General features: G+C 38.3%; 1 protein-coding gene across 1 annotated transcript in view; it reads left to right on the top strand.

The window, feature by feature from the left end:
* LOC109428949 (uncharacterized) overlaps positions 1–10747 on the top strand; it is a 49177-nt gene extending 38430 nt beyond the window's left edge. The window contains exon 4 of the mRNA XM_062858127.1: positions 286–10747. Coding sequence (XP_062714111.1) covers positions 286–751 — 466 coding nt within the window. The 3' untranslated portion in view covers positions 752–10747. The remainder of the gene's footprint in view (positions 1–285) is intronic.
* The last annotated feature ends 6041 nt before the right edge of the window (positions 10748–16788 follow it).

The following is a 16788-nucleotide window of genomic DNA, read 5'->3' as shown; positions in this document are numbered from 1 at the left end:
ACATAAAAAGTAAATTTAGTTTTGACATCCGGTAGATATTGAAATAACAAAAACTAACTTGTATGTTTCCTGTACCCGGTAGATCGAACTTTTATTGCATTGCTTATAACGTAGAAGCGCTTGAAAACTAAAAAGTTTTCCCCATGCCATAAAGCAACTGTCAATACCATCATGCATAGTAAACTAACATCCTAACGAATTCATCCAAATTCGAACTTTTTCTCCACCCCCTCTCTTTGTCTTTTTTCTCCTTCCTCCCACGAAAAAAATAAATACACCATACAGAATCCTGCATGAAAAGCGACAGGCTCTTGACGCAATTGAGCTGCTAAAGTTGATCGCCAAGCAGAAGGCCACCATCCCGAGCATCGTGCACAACATCCCGGGTGGCGAGCCACAGGACGACGAAGATGGTGACGATGACAATTACGTGGAGGGTTGCAGCAGCATGATGATGGGCGGTGGCGGCTATCCGCTGCCCCCGGACGATGTCGATGGTAGTAGCAGTAACCAGCAGAGGAGAAGCAGCAGCAGTAGCATCAGCAGTGGTAAGCAAATCACCCTCGAACTGGATCCCCGAACGCTAGCCACCATCCACCATCAGTACCAGCAGAACCCGCATAGTATGGGAGATAGTAGTGCTTCCGGAACCGTGGTGGTTAGTTCCGCGGCCTCAACGGACCTTGCGAATGCTTCCCTGGACGGCAGCAGCAGCAGTGGTGCCAACCGTGGCGATACGTCGAACATTTGATATATGGTTTACCAGATCAACTTTTGCCACAAGTAAGTTTCGATTCAAGTTTGCTCAATTGTTTTTAGCCCAAAATCACAGAACAAATCAAACACACAGTTGTACAAATTATTGTTGTTGGGGAGCGGTTGTTGCCCACGAAACACGAGCTCCAAAATTTTGCTGCCAGTTTGGCGAAAAAACTCTATGATGTTGATCGCGCAGTAAATCAAAAGAAATGGGAGTGTATTAGTACGAACAAGATACAGTAGAACAAATGTAAATTGGACGATACAAGGAAAAAGAAGAGAATGAAGAAAAACAACTTGAAAACTGTAAAACAAAAACTCTGCCCATACGGATTGCCTTAATTTAGTTGATTAAATATGCGATTAGGATCACGTAACGACGTATATACGAATATCAGTTTGTAGAACGTGACACAACTCGGATGCAGTTCATTTTTTTTTTCTTAAGAGCGGTTGAATAGTTTAAATTGAAATCATTTAATGCCTTTATTGAGTATTTGATTCCATTTTTAATGTTTTTTTTTTTCATTGCAAAACTTTGAAAACATGGGTTGCTGACCGACATCCTGATAATGTGACCCGCCCACCGTAGCTTCCCCATTCTCGCGGTGTGAACGATGGTTTGACTCTCAAATATATTACAAGAAATGTATTAACTGTTCATTTGATTGGGAAATTTTGATTTAATGCAGACTAACACTTGGTATCTTATAGTTGGGTTTTATATTATCCAAGCTGATCCATAAGATCAGCATAATCAGAGATGCATGACCACATTTGCTTAGACGGGGTGTTACGCAAGAAAGCAGAGCTGTAGCCTATGAAACCGTAGAAGTTAACAGTAGCTATCTGCTAAGTACCCGGTTGCGATATGGTGACAAAACTTTTAAATTCTTATGTGTAGCTATTACATATTGAAATTTCGGGCTCGTCGTCTCAAACTTAAGAGGCGTCTAAGTTTCTACGCAATAATAAACGGGATAATGGAGACGCATGATCATCCATATGTCGAATGTACAGTCGCAATGCCTTTCCTTGTAGGATTTCTCCTAATTGGGGATGGTGCACGGAGAAACGAGAGTACCTAAAGGGAAGTTCAATCAACCCGGCTTCGAGATTGCGTGCGGAAAGCCAATTTTGAGATCGTGATGTCCGTTTGCTCGCTTGCGGGTACCTACAGCTACAGTTGTTTTTACTCAACCGCTACTTACTCAATAATGGCTTCCCGCACCAAACTGTCAAAGTTGGATTCTTTTGCTCTTCGCTCTCTGATAACAATGAAGAGAGAGCGAATGAAAGGGTATGCAAAAAAAGAACTAAAAAGTTAGTTTAAAAGCTCCTTAATTTAAGTTCTCTTGGCGTATTCCAAGAAAACACCAAACTTTCTTTTGAAAAGTTCTACAGGTATGCTCCGTTTTTGTCATACTCAATTGTTATCACGTTCCGTGATAACAAACGCTACTCCGATTTTATCACGTTTCTGCATTCACCGATTTTATCAACATACCGCGAGTGTAAAAACAAGAAAACATATTCCGTTTGTACATACTAAAACTCAATTTTTGACCAAAATTATTTCCTGGAATACCTTCTGGGATGCCTACAGAAATTGCATCTGAGGATTCAGGAATTCTATCTGGCGTTACTCCAGAAATGTCATCTTTGATTCTTTAAGGAATTCCTTCTGGGAATTAACCTTGGATGCCTTCTGTGTATTCCTCCAGATTCCTTTATGAGTCTTCCAGGAAGACTCTTCCTCGACGAAATAGTTCATAAACTTGGGATCGATGAATGTAGCGGGTTTCGGCCGGTACTTGGCCGACAGGACCAGCGGGCGTTGATCTGAATAAACAAACAATCATACGCAAGAAAATCCATACACTGGAACAACCTTCCGGTTACATTATACACGGTACCACCCACTTCGCCATCCAGGAATCATTCAGGAGCTTCTTCCCAGATGTAACTTCTGGAGAATTTCTAGAATACAATCCTGTGTGGTTTCCAGAAGGAACTCTTGGAGGACACGCAGTAAGAAATCATGGTGAAATTGACGATTATAGAGTAAGTAGAGCAAAATCTCTTGGAAGTATACAAGATTAAAGTTTCAACAGGAACTCCTGCTCGCATACTAAAGAGAACTCCTGGAGGAATCCCAAGAAGGATTTCCGGAAAATTCCAGAAGGAACTCTTTTTTTCACTTTTTTTTTTAATTGTTTGATGATGATAAATGAATCTTAGATGATGATGATGAATCTTAGAAGCAACTCCTAATGAAATCTTGGAAAAACTTTTGGAGGAATACCAGAATCCCAGAAAAATGCCTCAGAAAAAAATCTAGAGTTCATCCAGGCACGATACTCCATGAGGAGGGATTTCTGAAAAAAAAATCTTGAATGAATTCCCGTACGAAATTCAGAGGAAAGTCTTGAACAAACTCGATCAACGGACATCACATAGAATACCCAGTGGCTCAGTGGAGAATTTTCCGATTTACGAAAAGTTTTCCCCGACTGGAGCGGGAATCGAACCCACACTCCGAGGCTTACGAGACACCTAAACGACTGACGCCGCTAACCGCTCGGCCACACTAAGCGCTCCCTTTTGTGGAGTCTCGTAGCCGTGCGATTAGGGTCACCAAGCTTATAATCGCACCATGCTATGGGGTGAGGGTTCGATTCCCGCTTCGGGCGTTGAAACTTTTCGTGAGAATAGTTTCTTCCCCGTTTCCACTGGTGCATGTTCCGTTGTCCGTTGTCTAATGTTAAGTTTAAAACAGTCTGTACAGCCGAAAGCTGAAGACGTTGTCCGTGTCTTTTTTTTTTTTTTTGGAGGAATCCCTCGAGGAAACCTAAAAGAAGCTCTGAAGGAGAGATATTGCTTGAGGTGTCCTAAAAGTATTCTAAAAAAGCTATTAAAGGAAACCATGAAGGAATTTCAAATGATAGTGATGGAGGAATCCCTTTCAGAAGAGAAAGCATGGCCTTTTTTTGTTAAAATATCGAAATCGCGTCTGTCTAACGCAGACACTAGTTCAAAGTGATAATCAATAGTTCCGGGCCATTTAGACGAATTCCACATGCCCGAATTTCATTTGATCGAATGCTATTTGCCCAAAAGTGTAATTTGACCGAACGCCGATTGGCCGAATGAATGATGAACTCAAGTGATCATGACACTCGTGAGAACAGCCTATGATTTACGGAAATCTCTGATAGCAGTTTCAGTGCACAACAGTGGGAACACTCACTTGCAAAGAGTTACACTCACTTGCTATTTTCTCAGCTCAAAAGCGTGCAATCAAGAAACGATGTATGGACGACTTTTGCATTGTGGTTTTGTCTAAAACTTTGCCGAACAGAGTAGGGGTCGCACACGCATACCGAAGTCGTGAGGGAGCTGCGAAGGCAACTCTCCACGAGGTGAATGTAAATTACAATTCTGTCACGACTTTGGTATGCGTGTGCGACCCCTACTCTGTTCGGCAAAGTTTTAGATAAAACCACAATGCAAAAACCGTCCATACATCGTTTCTTGATTACACGCTTCTGAGCTGAGAAAATGGCAAGTGAGTGTACATCTTTAAAAGTGAGTGTTCCCAACCCTGAGTGCCAAGCTAACTAATCACTGAATGGTAAAACTTAAAAAAGCCTAATATTGAAAGAAGCATATATTTCTGAAGATCATATTTGCAACTACAATGTCAATTGGCTGGACTGGGCACCATACTTGATAACTAGTCCTACTCAGCAACATAACTGAAGTCACGCTCCGCCAGACTGATCCCGACCCCCTGACGAACTTTGTCGAAGATAAAACTTTACGATTAGCTTTGAATCTCGAGATAGAGCAGTTCACAACTTATCTTGACAACAAGCTTCACCTGGCTTCCAACAAGTTGATGTAAAGTTGTTCATGACGGATTTTGTCAAAGATGTCAAAGATGACACTTTCCTACCTGCTTCGAATCCCACGATACGACAATTCAAAACTTCATTCGATTACTAAGTGCCAACTAAAGGAAAATTGATAACTAATATGAGTATTGCCAGATTGCTTTTGATTGATTGATTGATTTGTCTTTATTAAAGAGACTTTCAGCCCTTGGCTGGTTCGTCTCTTTTGCTTTTGACTTAATGAAGAACTTTGTCGAAAACGGAACTGGATTTTTATACCAAAACATTTTTTTCTCCATGAGGGCAATTACCGATTTTCAAAATTATTGCATCAATTGAAAGCTGAGACATTTATACATAACATATAAAAAAATTAGAGATGTCTTTTTCTTCTTTCAAAAGTTATCTGCCGTTTTGTAAATCCTGCCACTTATACGCACTGGGCCCGGTGCCGGCTGTTTACATAAATGCAGCGTTATTTCGCAGTGTTCACGAACACGAATTTAAATTCTGAGTCCACTAATGGAAAGCTGAAGGTTTAAGCTTTTCAAAATACTATGAAAGTTATGAAAACAATGCCCGCATCGTTGAGAAACAGTCAAAAACGGAAACGAACCTCCGATTTGGCCAAATTTTGCGGCACATGCCTTTGTGTAAACTCGGATGCTGTTGCATGTCGTTGCCGGTGCGCATGGAAATGTATGGAGAAAACGTGGCTTAATTTACAAAACTGCAGATAACTTTTGATAGGAAAAAAAGACATCTCCAATTTTTTGATATGTTATGTATAAATGCCTCAGCTTTCAATTGATGCAAAAATTTTGAATTTTGGCTGCCCTCATGGTGAAAAAAAAATGTTTTGGTATAAAAATCCAAGATGGCGGCCAAAATCAATATGGCCAACCCAACTTTTTATTATTGTGAATAGTAGCTCTATCTTTCCTCTTTTCAACAACAATTCGTTTTAAGGTGGTTTTCTGAGAAACTTTCGAGTTATAACGGTTTAAATGAGCCACCATTTGACCAAAATCGAGGGGTCTGCAAAAATTGTTGTGGCTCTAACTAACGGGGGGTCCATCAATTTGGGTAACCAAATGCATTTTTATGACTTTTTAGCGAGGGCTTTCAGAAAATCGGCACCTTAAACATTTTTGAAGACAAGGTGTAAATAGTGGGCCGGTCTCAGCGAGAATTACCCAAATAGAGAAGCTCAAGACTTTACTTGACAACTCGCGCTACCTAGCGGCTAATTAGTGAATCACCAGATTGTTCTTGTCTTTTTGGAACTCCATCAGTAGTTTATAAAGGAAATTCTTCGGAAATTCCGTTAGAAATCTGTGTGAAAATTTCCTACGGCATTTTTTCAGGAATTTCTCCGGCAATATGTTTAGGAAATTCTCCGGCATTTTTCCCGATTTTCCGCTTCAAACTATTTACGGAATTTCCCCGAGAGTTTCTTCAAGAATTACTTAAATCACTTTACTAAGAAAAAAAAACAGAACTCACAAATTCAGAACAATTTTTCATCAGCAGATGCAATAATTTCTCTGGTACTTATGTTCTGAATCTCTCCGACACCTTTTTATGAAGCTCCTTACTTCTCTGGATTTCGTTTTAGTTTGTCTGATTTTTTACAGATTCCACTGGAAATTTCTTCTTCCAGAATTCCTCCAGGCATTTCTTTGGCAATTTCTATAGAAACTGATTTTTAGTAATTATTCAAAATTTTCTTCATGATTTTTTTTTTTAATTCCTCATACATTTTTCGTGTTTAACTCTGGCAATTTATTGGTGAATTCCTTTGGGAATCCATTTGACTTTTATCCATCTTATTTAAATATTCTTTAGATTTTTTTGTTAACTTATTTAGATATTCCTTCAGCACTTCAGAGATTTTTGCGACCATTCCTTCAGAAATTCACTGGAAATTTGTTTGATAGTTTTCTTTGCCAACTTCTTCAGAATTTAGAGGCATTTTCGTATGTTTGGCCATTTTGTTCTCTTCGTCGTGAAGGATTTTTGAAACCTGATGAACTCAAAGTTCCTCGAATATTTCCCAATTGGGCAATTGGGCTGCCAGAGACCCCTCCTGACAAAGAGAACAAACCTGCCGATAGTACCCAAAGTCACCCTATATCGATAATTTCTTCCGAAGTTTCTCCGGTAGTTTTTCCAAGATTTTCTCCGGATTTTTTCTCAATTATTTTGTTTTTTTTTTTTTTCAAAAATATATCCGGAAATTCCTAATGGAATTTCTACGGAAATTTATTAAGCAATTTTACTGGCTTTTTTTAGAAATTCCCTTAGGACTCCCACGAGAGAATCATTAAGGAACTCTCGATTTCAATGGCAGCAGATACAATCTTAAGAAAATGTTCCGATAACATCTTTCAAAAATTCCTCTGATAGGAATCTTTTCGGTAATTCTATTGAAGATATATCTCTCATAGTTTCTTGAAAATTTAAAGTAATTTAACGAAAAATATTTGTTTGAACAAATTGTTGTAGGAATTGAATTACCAAAGAATCGTAAATGAATTACAAAGAGGGACCATTGCCAGTGATATTTGTAAATAAATTGCGGAATAAATTTCTTAAGAGAAACCCGGAAAAGTTACTGTAGGAAACTTTAAAACATGCCAGGAAATACCCGCAGGTGAAATTCGTTCACATAAAGTAGTTGGTAGGAAAATGTCTAAAAATTATAGAGAATTGTCTTAAAATTCCGGATGAAATTCTAAAGAAAAACAGAACAATTCCTAAGAAATGGCCGAACGAATGTATTAGAGATTATTGAAAAATTTCTTAAATAAATGTCTTGAGAAATGCCTGGAGGAAAGTGCGAAGGAACTCTCTAGAGGATTACCGAAAGCATACCTCTTAACGAACTGCTGAAGAAACTCCTCGAAATTCCTAAGGAATTCCAGAACAAACATGAGGAAATCGTTGACAAAGTTTTAAATGAAATCAATAAAAAAAAAACAAAAAATACCAAAGAATTCCTAAATAAATTAGAGAAGAATATTTAAACAAAAAATCCGGAGAAATTTCTAAAGAAATTTTCAAAAGTAATGGTCGCAATAATCTCTTAAAGAATTGTCGGACGAAATGTAAAAAAACATGAAAAGAAAAACGAAATTTTCTCAAGAATTTCTTGGAATATCGGATGAATTAAATGAGACATTAAAAAACTCCAGAAGAGCTCCTAAGAGAATTGCCGGGGAATTATTAAAGAAACTTCCGGAGGAAAGACTTAAAACCCCGTCGCTGGTGTTTCTGAGAAAGTTACCTGAGGGAACTTTCGGAGAGACAAGATGTTTTTCGAATAATTTTCTTAAGAAATTTGTGGGAAAATCCCTGAAAATAAACTCATAAATAAAACTAAGTTTCAATTTCTAAAGAAATTACATATGAAATTCCTGAAAAATTAGCGTAAAAATTATCAAAAAAGTGTGAGGGGAATTTCAGCAACAATACTTAAAACATTTTTGAAGAAATTGCAGGTGGAAGGAAAATGTCCTTCGAATACTTAAAGTAAATTCCGCAGGAATTGTTTAGGAAACTTTCGAAAGAATTTCTGCAGAAGTTTCTTGAAGAGTTTTTAGATTTTTTTTAAGGAAATAGTTGAAGGAAATCATGAAAATAATTCATCAATATTTCTTAGGAGGTTTTCCATAGGAATTTCCAAAAAATAATCCTGAATTAATTGGATATATCTCTTTAGAATAATATAGGGGACATACTGGAGAAATTCCTGAAGGAAATTCAAAGAAATTTATCATTTCTGGAAAAAAAATCCTTAAGATTTTTTTATAATTATAGCTGCATATCAATCGCATCGTGAAAGTTGTGCAAATTTACATCCATCCCATGTTGCATTTTTTTCTTTAATTCTTTAAATAACAGAAACTTGAAATAGTAGTTTACGCAACAAGGTGCAGAATAAAGATTTTTACAGCACGAGTCGTACATTTATCCAACGAGGCTTGCCGAGTTGGATAATCACGACGAGCGCTGTAAAAATCTAGTTCTGCACTGAGTTGCGTACAACGTTTTTTGCATTTTCATAAATAATCACTTGATGATAGTTTTTAACAAAACTTTTTCATCAAACTGCACACTGATGTTCATAGCCATGTTTAAGGAAGGCTGATCATAGTAGGTTATACTGTGCAGTTGTCACAATTTTTCAAATTTGCGTCCAGAAAGCATATAGAAGTTGATCAAAACTGAAAACAGTGTTGTAATGGTTCATTACGGAACGCAAATCAGTGATGTAATGAATCATTACCGCACTGTTAATTTAGTGTGAGAAAGTGGGACTTTTCCTGGCAGATTTGCGTGTAAGGTTAAACAGCCTATTACGATGAGAAATTGCAAAAAAGTTTTAACTTGCGATAATATATATTTTTCCTCATTAACATCGAAAAAATCCACATTACCATCCTTAAAGAATTGTTGAATATACCTATTTATTTAGAATTGAGCAGGGGACATACTGGAGAAATTCCTGAAGGAAATTCAAAGAAATTTATCATTTCTGGAAAAAAAAATCCTTAAGATTTTTTTTATAATTATAGCTGCATATCAATCGCATCGTGAAAGTTTTGCAAATTTACATCCATCCCATGTTGCATTTTTTTCTTTAATTCTTTAAATAACAGAAACTTGAAAAAGTTTAAACTTGCGATAATATATATTTTTCCTCATTAACATTGAAACATTGCATTAACAGTACGAGTGCTTGCATTCCACCCCTACTCAACCGCAAAAAAAAATACAATTATTATGAGCTGCTTCCGAGTAATTTCTAGAGGACAATTATAAGTATTCGTACACACATATATTTCGAGTCAGCATTTGATTGATGTTTCTTAGCAATGTTTTTGATACACAACAACAAAAGCGTATAACGGATTTCGGTAGACTGACTTAAATTCAATTTATAAACACGAAGAATATCTAACACGAGCAGCATTTTTGGTAGTGATTTATTGAAGTATGAAACGAATTTTAAACCAACGTATTTTAAGTGTTAAACTTCGACGTCACAAGAGGTTAGCATGCACATCAGGAAGCGTTCCGAGGTTCCACCCGTAGATCCCCTCCTAAAGCAAACATAGATTCTGATGCCCCTCCACTAAATAATACTGAACAAAAACCTTATGCCTACCCCCATTTGAAATTTTTGTAGTAATATACCCTCTTCCACGAAGTCACACTGATGTCATGACAAACGAACTAATCTTAATCATAAAATCAATTTTATAGTAATTCAAAATAAGTAACTACAATTACCTTACACAATCACTTAAAATGCATTACACAGGAAATTAGACAACAGTTACATACACATACGCTAAACTCAAATCCCATACTAGAATAACAAATTCGTCACACAACATCCAAACCAAACACACCTTCCACACATACACACACACCCCGCGTTTCGGTGTAGAGTGCAAGAATTTATTATCCAAGCAACAATAACGTACACATTTTAATGAAAAACCCCGAAAATAACCACTTTATCGAAAGCAGTAATATAGAACAGTAAAGCATGTGCTAATGGAATGAAACGAGTAGATCGTGCCAAAAAAAAAGAAAAACAATTACTCTTATTACAACCAAACAAAATTGCTTATCACCGACTGGAAACTCGACGAGGAAAGGGCAAAATTAATGAATACGGAAATCAATCGGTAGGATAGAAAGGAAATCAAATTACGATTCACGGCGGACAACTAATCATGATGATTGAAAGAAGACTACGCGCAGGCAAAAAGTCAAGGCGAAGCAACTAAAGGTAACATTAATCCTTAGAACAAGAAGTAGGTTAATCAAAGTGAACAAGAAGTTGATTTTTAACAGCACTGATAACACACACATAAGGCATTACATTACTGAATAACATTCATTGAGCAAAACAAACAAGAAAAAACAACATATTATTAGGTGAACGAAACGGAAATAAGAACTGCATGTAAAGATACGGTGTTTTTCGATGAGCGTTTATGACGATGAAAGGGGAGAAGACAGGCTGCACAGAACAGTGTCGTGGTCATTTATGAAATAAAACTAAACGAAAATCAGTTGAATAAGTGTACCGTTGATGTGCGTAGAATTCTTCGAAATGAGCCTAGATTCAACTACTTACTTACATTCAGTCCTGAGCACCCACGGTCGTGGTGCAGAGGGCCGAATTGAAAGATCTGCATCCTGGGCGATTGCCCGCCATCATCGCCTTGACCTGTGGTCAGGTCAAATTTCTGTCGACTTCTTTTATTTCCTTGTTGAGGCTGCACCGCCATGAACCTCTGGGTTTGCCTCTGCTGCGATGTCCTGCTGGGTTCCAATCTAAGGCCAGTAGTACACAGGGTCAAATATTTGACAAGGAAAGAACTCAAGAAACAACATCAGTTTGACACTAATGAAAATTCGATCGAGTCAAACAAGATGTTTGAGCATTGGTTTCTTTTTGGACAAATATTTGACCCTGTGTACTAGCAGCTTAACGCTTGCTTGTACATTTCGTTTCCGCCCCTGCGTAGAGTGTGGCCGATGGAAATAAAAAGTGAAAAATGGCGCGTGTTTGGGGCAGCTGCGATGGGGATCTCGGTCGCGTTCAAGGCTGGAAATCTAGTGATCATGATCAGATTAGCAACAGCGATAACATTTTGTCGTCAAGCATCATAACAAACTACGGTCCGAGAAGAATGATTCGCTCGGCATGTGCGAGCGCGATGCGATCGCTATCATGAAGTCGAAATGATAAATTCGCGATTTCATTCACTTTTTGAGCATTCTTACTTCTTTTACTTAAAGATATGCTTATGAATGTATTATTTCTAATAATGAATGCGGTTTACGGGTGCATAAGTTGCCTTAATGGTTATGAATAAAATTTATCACGACTTGTAACATGATCCGATAACGGGTCATCACGCGATAAAGCGTGCATCAGATGCTTTGATAGCACGGTGATACGAGCACGGTGTGAGGCGTCGGCATCATGCTACTGCAAGAACAAGGCTATCTTGGATTATTCGTATCCTGTATCATTTATCGCTTGAAGTGATTTTCTTCCATCTTTGGTCGCGTTGCATTGTTCGAAGGAAAAAGTGAAAAATGCCGTGTGTATAGGGCTGCTGCGATGGGGATCTCGGTCGCGTTGCATTGCTTGAAATAAAAAGGGAAAAATGACGCGTGTTTGGGGCAGTTGTGATGGGAATCTCGGTCGCGTTGCATTGTTCGGCGAAAAATTGAAAAATGACACGTGTTTGGGGCAGTCTTGATCGGGTGGCATTGTTCGGCGAAAAAACGAAAAGTGAAGCGTGTTTTTAGCAGGTGCACTATAGGCCGTCCCTATTTTTGCAAAAGTTGGAAATGTTAAAAGTTCAATATTGCAAAACGATTGTTTTAGCTAAAAAACCATCATGCCAAAATTTGAAGTCCGTATCTCAAAGCTAAGTGGTCCCCCACTCAGTTCTCGAAAGTTGTATGGGGTAAAAAAAACATTAAATTTTTTCGACGAAAAAATACCCTATTCTTTTAGAACCGGTGATTTTAGAACCCTAAAGGGCCAAAAATGTGCTCAGAATTGAGTTTCCGAGTTATTGACGAAAAACTACCTAAAAATGGACATTTTGACCATTTTTTGAGATTTTTGAGCAAAACTGCCATGTTTTGTCCGATAACTCAAAAACGAAAAGAGGGTTCTGAGTTCATTTTTGGTCCTTTAGGGTCCTAAAATCTCCGGTTCTTGTAGAATAGGGTCTTGCGGGTTTTCGTCAAAAAAATTTAATGATTTTTTTTGACCCCATACAATTTTTGAGAACTTTAGGTACCGTGGGGGACCACTTAGCCTTGAGATACGGACTTTAAATTTTGGCATGATGTTTTGTAGCTAAAACAATCGTTTTTCAATATTGAACTTTTAATATTTCCAACTTTTGCAAAAAAATAGGGACGATCTAGTGCATACTGTCCTTCCTCGTGAAGTGATAAAAATGGATGCACACTTAGTAGCCAACAGTATTGCAGGAGTCAAGGAGTGGTTGCGGTCATCCGACGACATGGAACTGGGTGAGATCCAGCGTTGGGCAATTTTAAATCGATGTTCGCAACATCGATGTTTTTGTTCCGATTAATCGATTTTTTGAATCGATATTGAAGCCGTACGAAATCGACCGAATCAATTTTTCCTTCGATTAAAAAATATTAAATTTCTTTGTTTTTTCCAAAATGCACTAGAATTTTACCATTTATAAAAATTTACATAAAATCGAGGTAAAATGTACATAAAATCGAAGTACATAAAATCGGAGGTCTATTTAATCTAGGGTCCACTAAATCAAGGTTTCTTAAACAATCCCTCCCAGGAGTCTAAGTGTAGCTTTCTCAAGATTCTGGAGAAATCCTTCTTGTGGTCGAGAAAGTCCCTTTCAGGGTTGTAGCACATCTTTCTCAGGATTCTTTTCTTAGTCAGTCCATCTCTGGATTCCGAACATTTTTTTTTTTTTGGGAATTCCTCTCAGGATTCTAGATTAATTTCTCTTAACAATGTGGAAAATCCCCTCTTATGATCCTTCTCAGGGTTCTGGGGCAATCTCTTTCAGGATTCTAATGGGATGTCTTTCAATACTGCAGGAGTATTTCGCTCAGGATTCTAGAATAATCCCTCTCTGGATTCAGGAAGAATCCCTCTTAGGATTCTGGAATTATCTGCCAGGGAGTTCTGGGAATATCCGTCTAGGCATTCTTGGAGAATCCCGAGGAAAAACTTCTCTTAGGATTCTGAGGTAATCCATCACAGGATTTAGATAGTATATATCTCGGGAAACTTCGGAAATCCCTCAAGATTCTGAAAGAATTCCTGCTGAATTTTGAGAGAATCCATCTCAGAAAACTGGAGTAATCTCTCCCAGGATTCCAGGGAAATCCTTAATAGAATTCAGGGAGAATTCCTATTGGAAGAGTCTTTCTCTCTTTTCTGGGATCACATCTCTCAGGATGCTGGTGTGATAATTTTCAGCATTTTGAAGGGATCTCTCGCAGAATTTTAGAGGAATCCTCAGAACTATGGAAGAGTCCCTTTAAAAATTATGGAGGAATATTTCTCAGCAGTATTATATGGGAATATCTATAAGAATTCTAGCGAATCTCTGGATTCTAAGAAAACTCATTTCAGGATTTTGGGGTCTTTTTCAGCATTCTCAAGAACTTCTGTCAGACTTCTCTGAGAATCATATTCATTCTCAGAATTGTGGCGAAATTCCACTCAGAATTTTGGGGGAACATCTCTAAGGATTCTGGCGGAATCATATACAGGAGTCTAGTGGTAGCCAGGATTCTGCGTGAGATCCTTTAAAGATTCTGGGGGAATATCACTAAATATTCTGCGGGTACTCTTCCCATGATTCTCTGAAAATTGGGATTTCTGGGGTGATTCCCGTCAGGATTCTAGGGAATTTGTCTCATGATCGGAGAAATCCTTGGGATTCTGGGGTTTTATTTTAGAAGATTCTAGAACCCTTTCTTTCAGAATGATTAATTATTGAAGAATCTCTCACGAAATTCTGGGCAGAATTCTCTAGAGGAAGTTGGATTTTGTGATTCCTCTTGGGGTTCGGAAGAAATCCTTCTCAGCATTCTACGAGAATTCCAGTAGAATTCTGTTTTCTGTATTCTGGAGCAGTTGCTCCCAGAAATTCCTTTCAGGATTCTGGGAGAATTCCTCTTGGTAATCAGGGAAAATCCCTGACAAGATTATAGGACGATTCTCTTGAGGTTCAGTGGTAACAATTTAAGGCATTCTAGAGGAATTACTCTCAAAATTCTAGGACAACCCCTTTCAGGAATCTGCGGTAATTTTTCAGGGATCTGTTGTAAGTTCTTTGTTTTATGTGGGAATACCTCTGAGAATTCCAGAGAATCCTTCTCAGGATGCTGGTTTTCGTAATCCCTTCCAGGGAGAATCCTTATCAGATTTTCGGAAAAAATCCCTCTTAGGTTTCTAGATATATTTAGGTTTTCTAGATATATATTTATCTCAAGAATCTGGAAGAACCCCTCTTATGATCCCTCTCAGGATTCTGGGGGAATCACTCGTAGAATTCAGGGGAATACCTTTCGGGATTCTGGCAGAATTATTCTTAGCATTCTAAAGGATTCTACCCAGAATTTTAGGAGAATTCTAGAAGAATACTTAAAATAATTCTGCAGGAATTCGGGGGGAATCCTATCTTCAGTATATCTCAGATTTCTTTGCAATCCCACCCAGTATTTTCAGTAAACCTTTCTAGTAATTCTGGATTTTAGAGTAATCCTTCTTAGGCTTCTAAGCTACCCTTTTCATGATTCTGGGTCAAAGTTTCTTGGGGATTTCATCTTAAAATTCCGAAAATCTTTTTTATTGTGAGAATCTCTCTCAGTATACTTGATGAATTATTTCAAGAATGTGGAAGAACCGCTCTTGGAATTCCTCTCAGGATTGTGGGAGAATTCATCTTAGGATTCTGGGATAATCCTATTCAGGATTCTGGGATAATCCCTCTAATGATTTTGAAACATTTTGGGAAAATTCAAGGGAAAGCTTCTCTTAGGGTTCTGAGACAATCTATCTTAGGATTCTGGGAGGATTCCTCTCGGGACTCTGAAACAATCCGTCTCATAGGTATGGAGTATTCTCTCTCAGGATTCTAAGAAAATCCTTAATGGAATTCAGAGAGAATTCCTACCAAGATACCGGAAGAGTCTTGCTTTCTTCTCAAGGTAATCATTTTCAGCATTCTGAAGAAATCTTTCTCTTATAATTCTATAGGAACTCTTTTCAGAATTCTGGAGATTCTGGGGGAATTTCTCTCAGCAGTCTGAAGTAATTGATTCGAGTTCTCAGAATTCTGGGGAATTTCAGCTAAATGTCTACGAGGGGAGAGTCCCCATTGGCGTCGTCGTTTCCTCCGATGCCATGGGCTCCCGTGCTTACGTTCTCCACGCCGTTTAGGTGCTGATCAAAGTGCTGCTTCCACCTTTCGATCACCTCACGTCCGTCCGTCAAGAGGCCTTCGTCTTTATCCCTGCATATTTCGGCTCGCGGCACGAAGCCGTTGCGGGATGCGTTGAGCTTTTGACAGAACTTCCGTGTTTCATGGGAACGGCACAGCAGTTCCATTTCTTCGCACTCCGCTTCTTCCAGGCGGCGCTATTCCTCCCGAAAGAGGCGGGTCTGCTGTTTCCGCTTCTGTTTGTAACGTTCCACGTTCTGTCGGGTTCCTTGCTGCAGCATTACCACCCTCGCTGCGTTCTTTTCCTTCAAAACCGTTCTGCACTCTTCGTCGAACCATTCCACATTGGGCAAAATCAAGCCCAAAGGTGGAAAAAATTAATAACTTCCTTAATACAAGACACTATGTGCCCATCAATGGCTTATTCGAAAGCAAATTTTCTCAAGAATTGGTTGGTGGATGATTCATGTACGGGCAACTTCTCTTAAGCGAGTTATAGAGCCCGTTTTACCCCAGTTCCCCCTAAAATTTGTGAATTTCTGTTATTTTACGGCACATGTTATGATTTTAATGATTATTTCGCTGGGATACCATCGCCCCACTCCCATTGAGTAACGTTACATACAAAAAGTTATTAAAATGTTGGAATTTTAGGGTGTTGTGGGGTCAATCAGGCAATGGTATATTTTCAAGGTAGAAATTCATTTTTTATTTTTATTTATGATTTTTTACGTGACAATAACTAAATAAATGATTGAATACACATGGTTTATTCCTAAAGAAACCATTTTTGGCGAGCTTGATCTCAAATTATTGGTTATATTTAAGTTTTTCCGCATACAAATATGAGTAGTTCCCATTCTTATACCACCGATTCCAAACATTTCCAAACGATGAGGTATTGCTTATATACTCCAAAAATATCCTAAATGTTGTTTGCGCATAGCCCCATAGACGGGAGGTGACGGCAGCATATAGTTTTAGAGCTTAGTTTACCCAAACTCCCCTATAAACTTATTTTTTATTGTTTTCAAATTAAAACAACTTTAACTTGAAACTTCTATGCATGATATGAGGTCATATTGATGAGGAGCTAACCAGTAATATCTCTGCATCCAGAGATGCAG

Source organism: Aedes albopictus, chromosome 3 (genome assembly GCF_035046485.1).
Source record: "Aedes albopictus strain Foshan chromosome 3, AalbF5, whole genome shotgun sequence".
In the NCBI taxonomy this organism is placed as follows: domain Eukaryota; kingdom Metazoa; phylum Arthropoda; class Insecta; order Diptera; family Culicidae; genus Aedes; species Aedes albopictus.
Note: the sequence above shows the minus strand (reverse complement) of the source record. Positions and strands in the feature narration are given on the sequence as shown.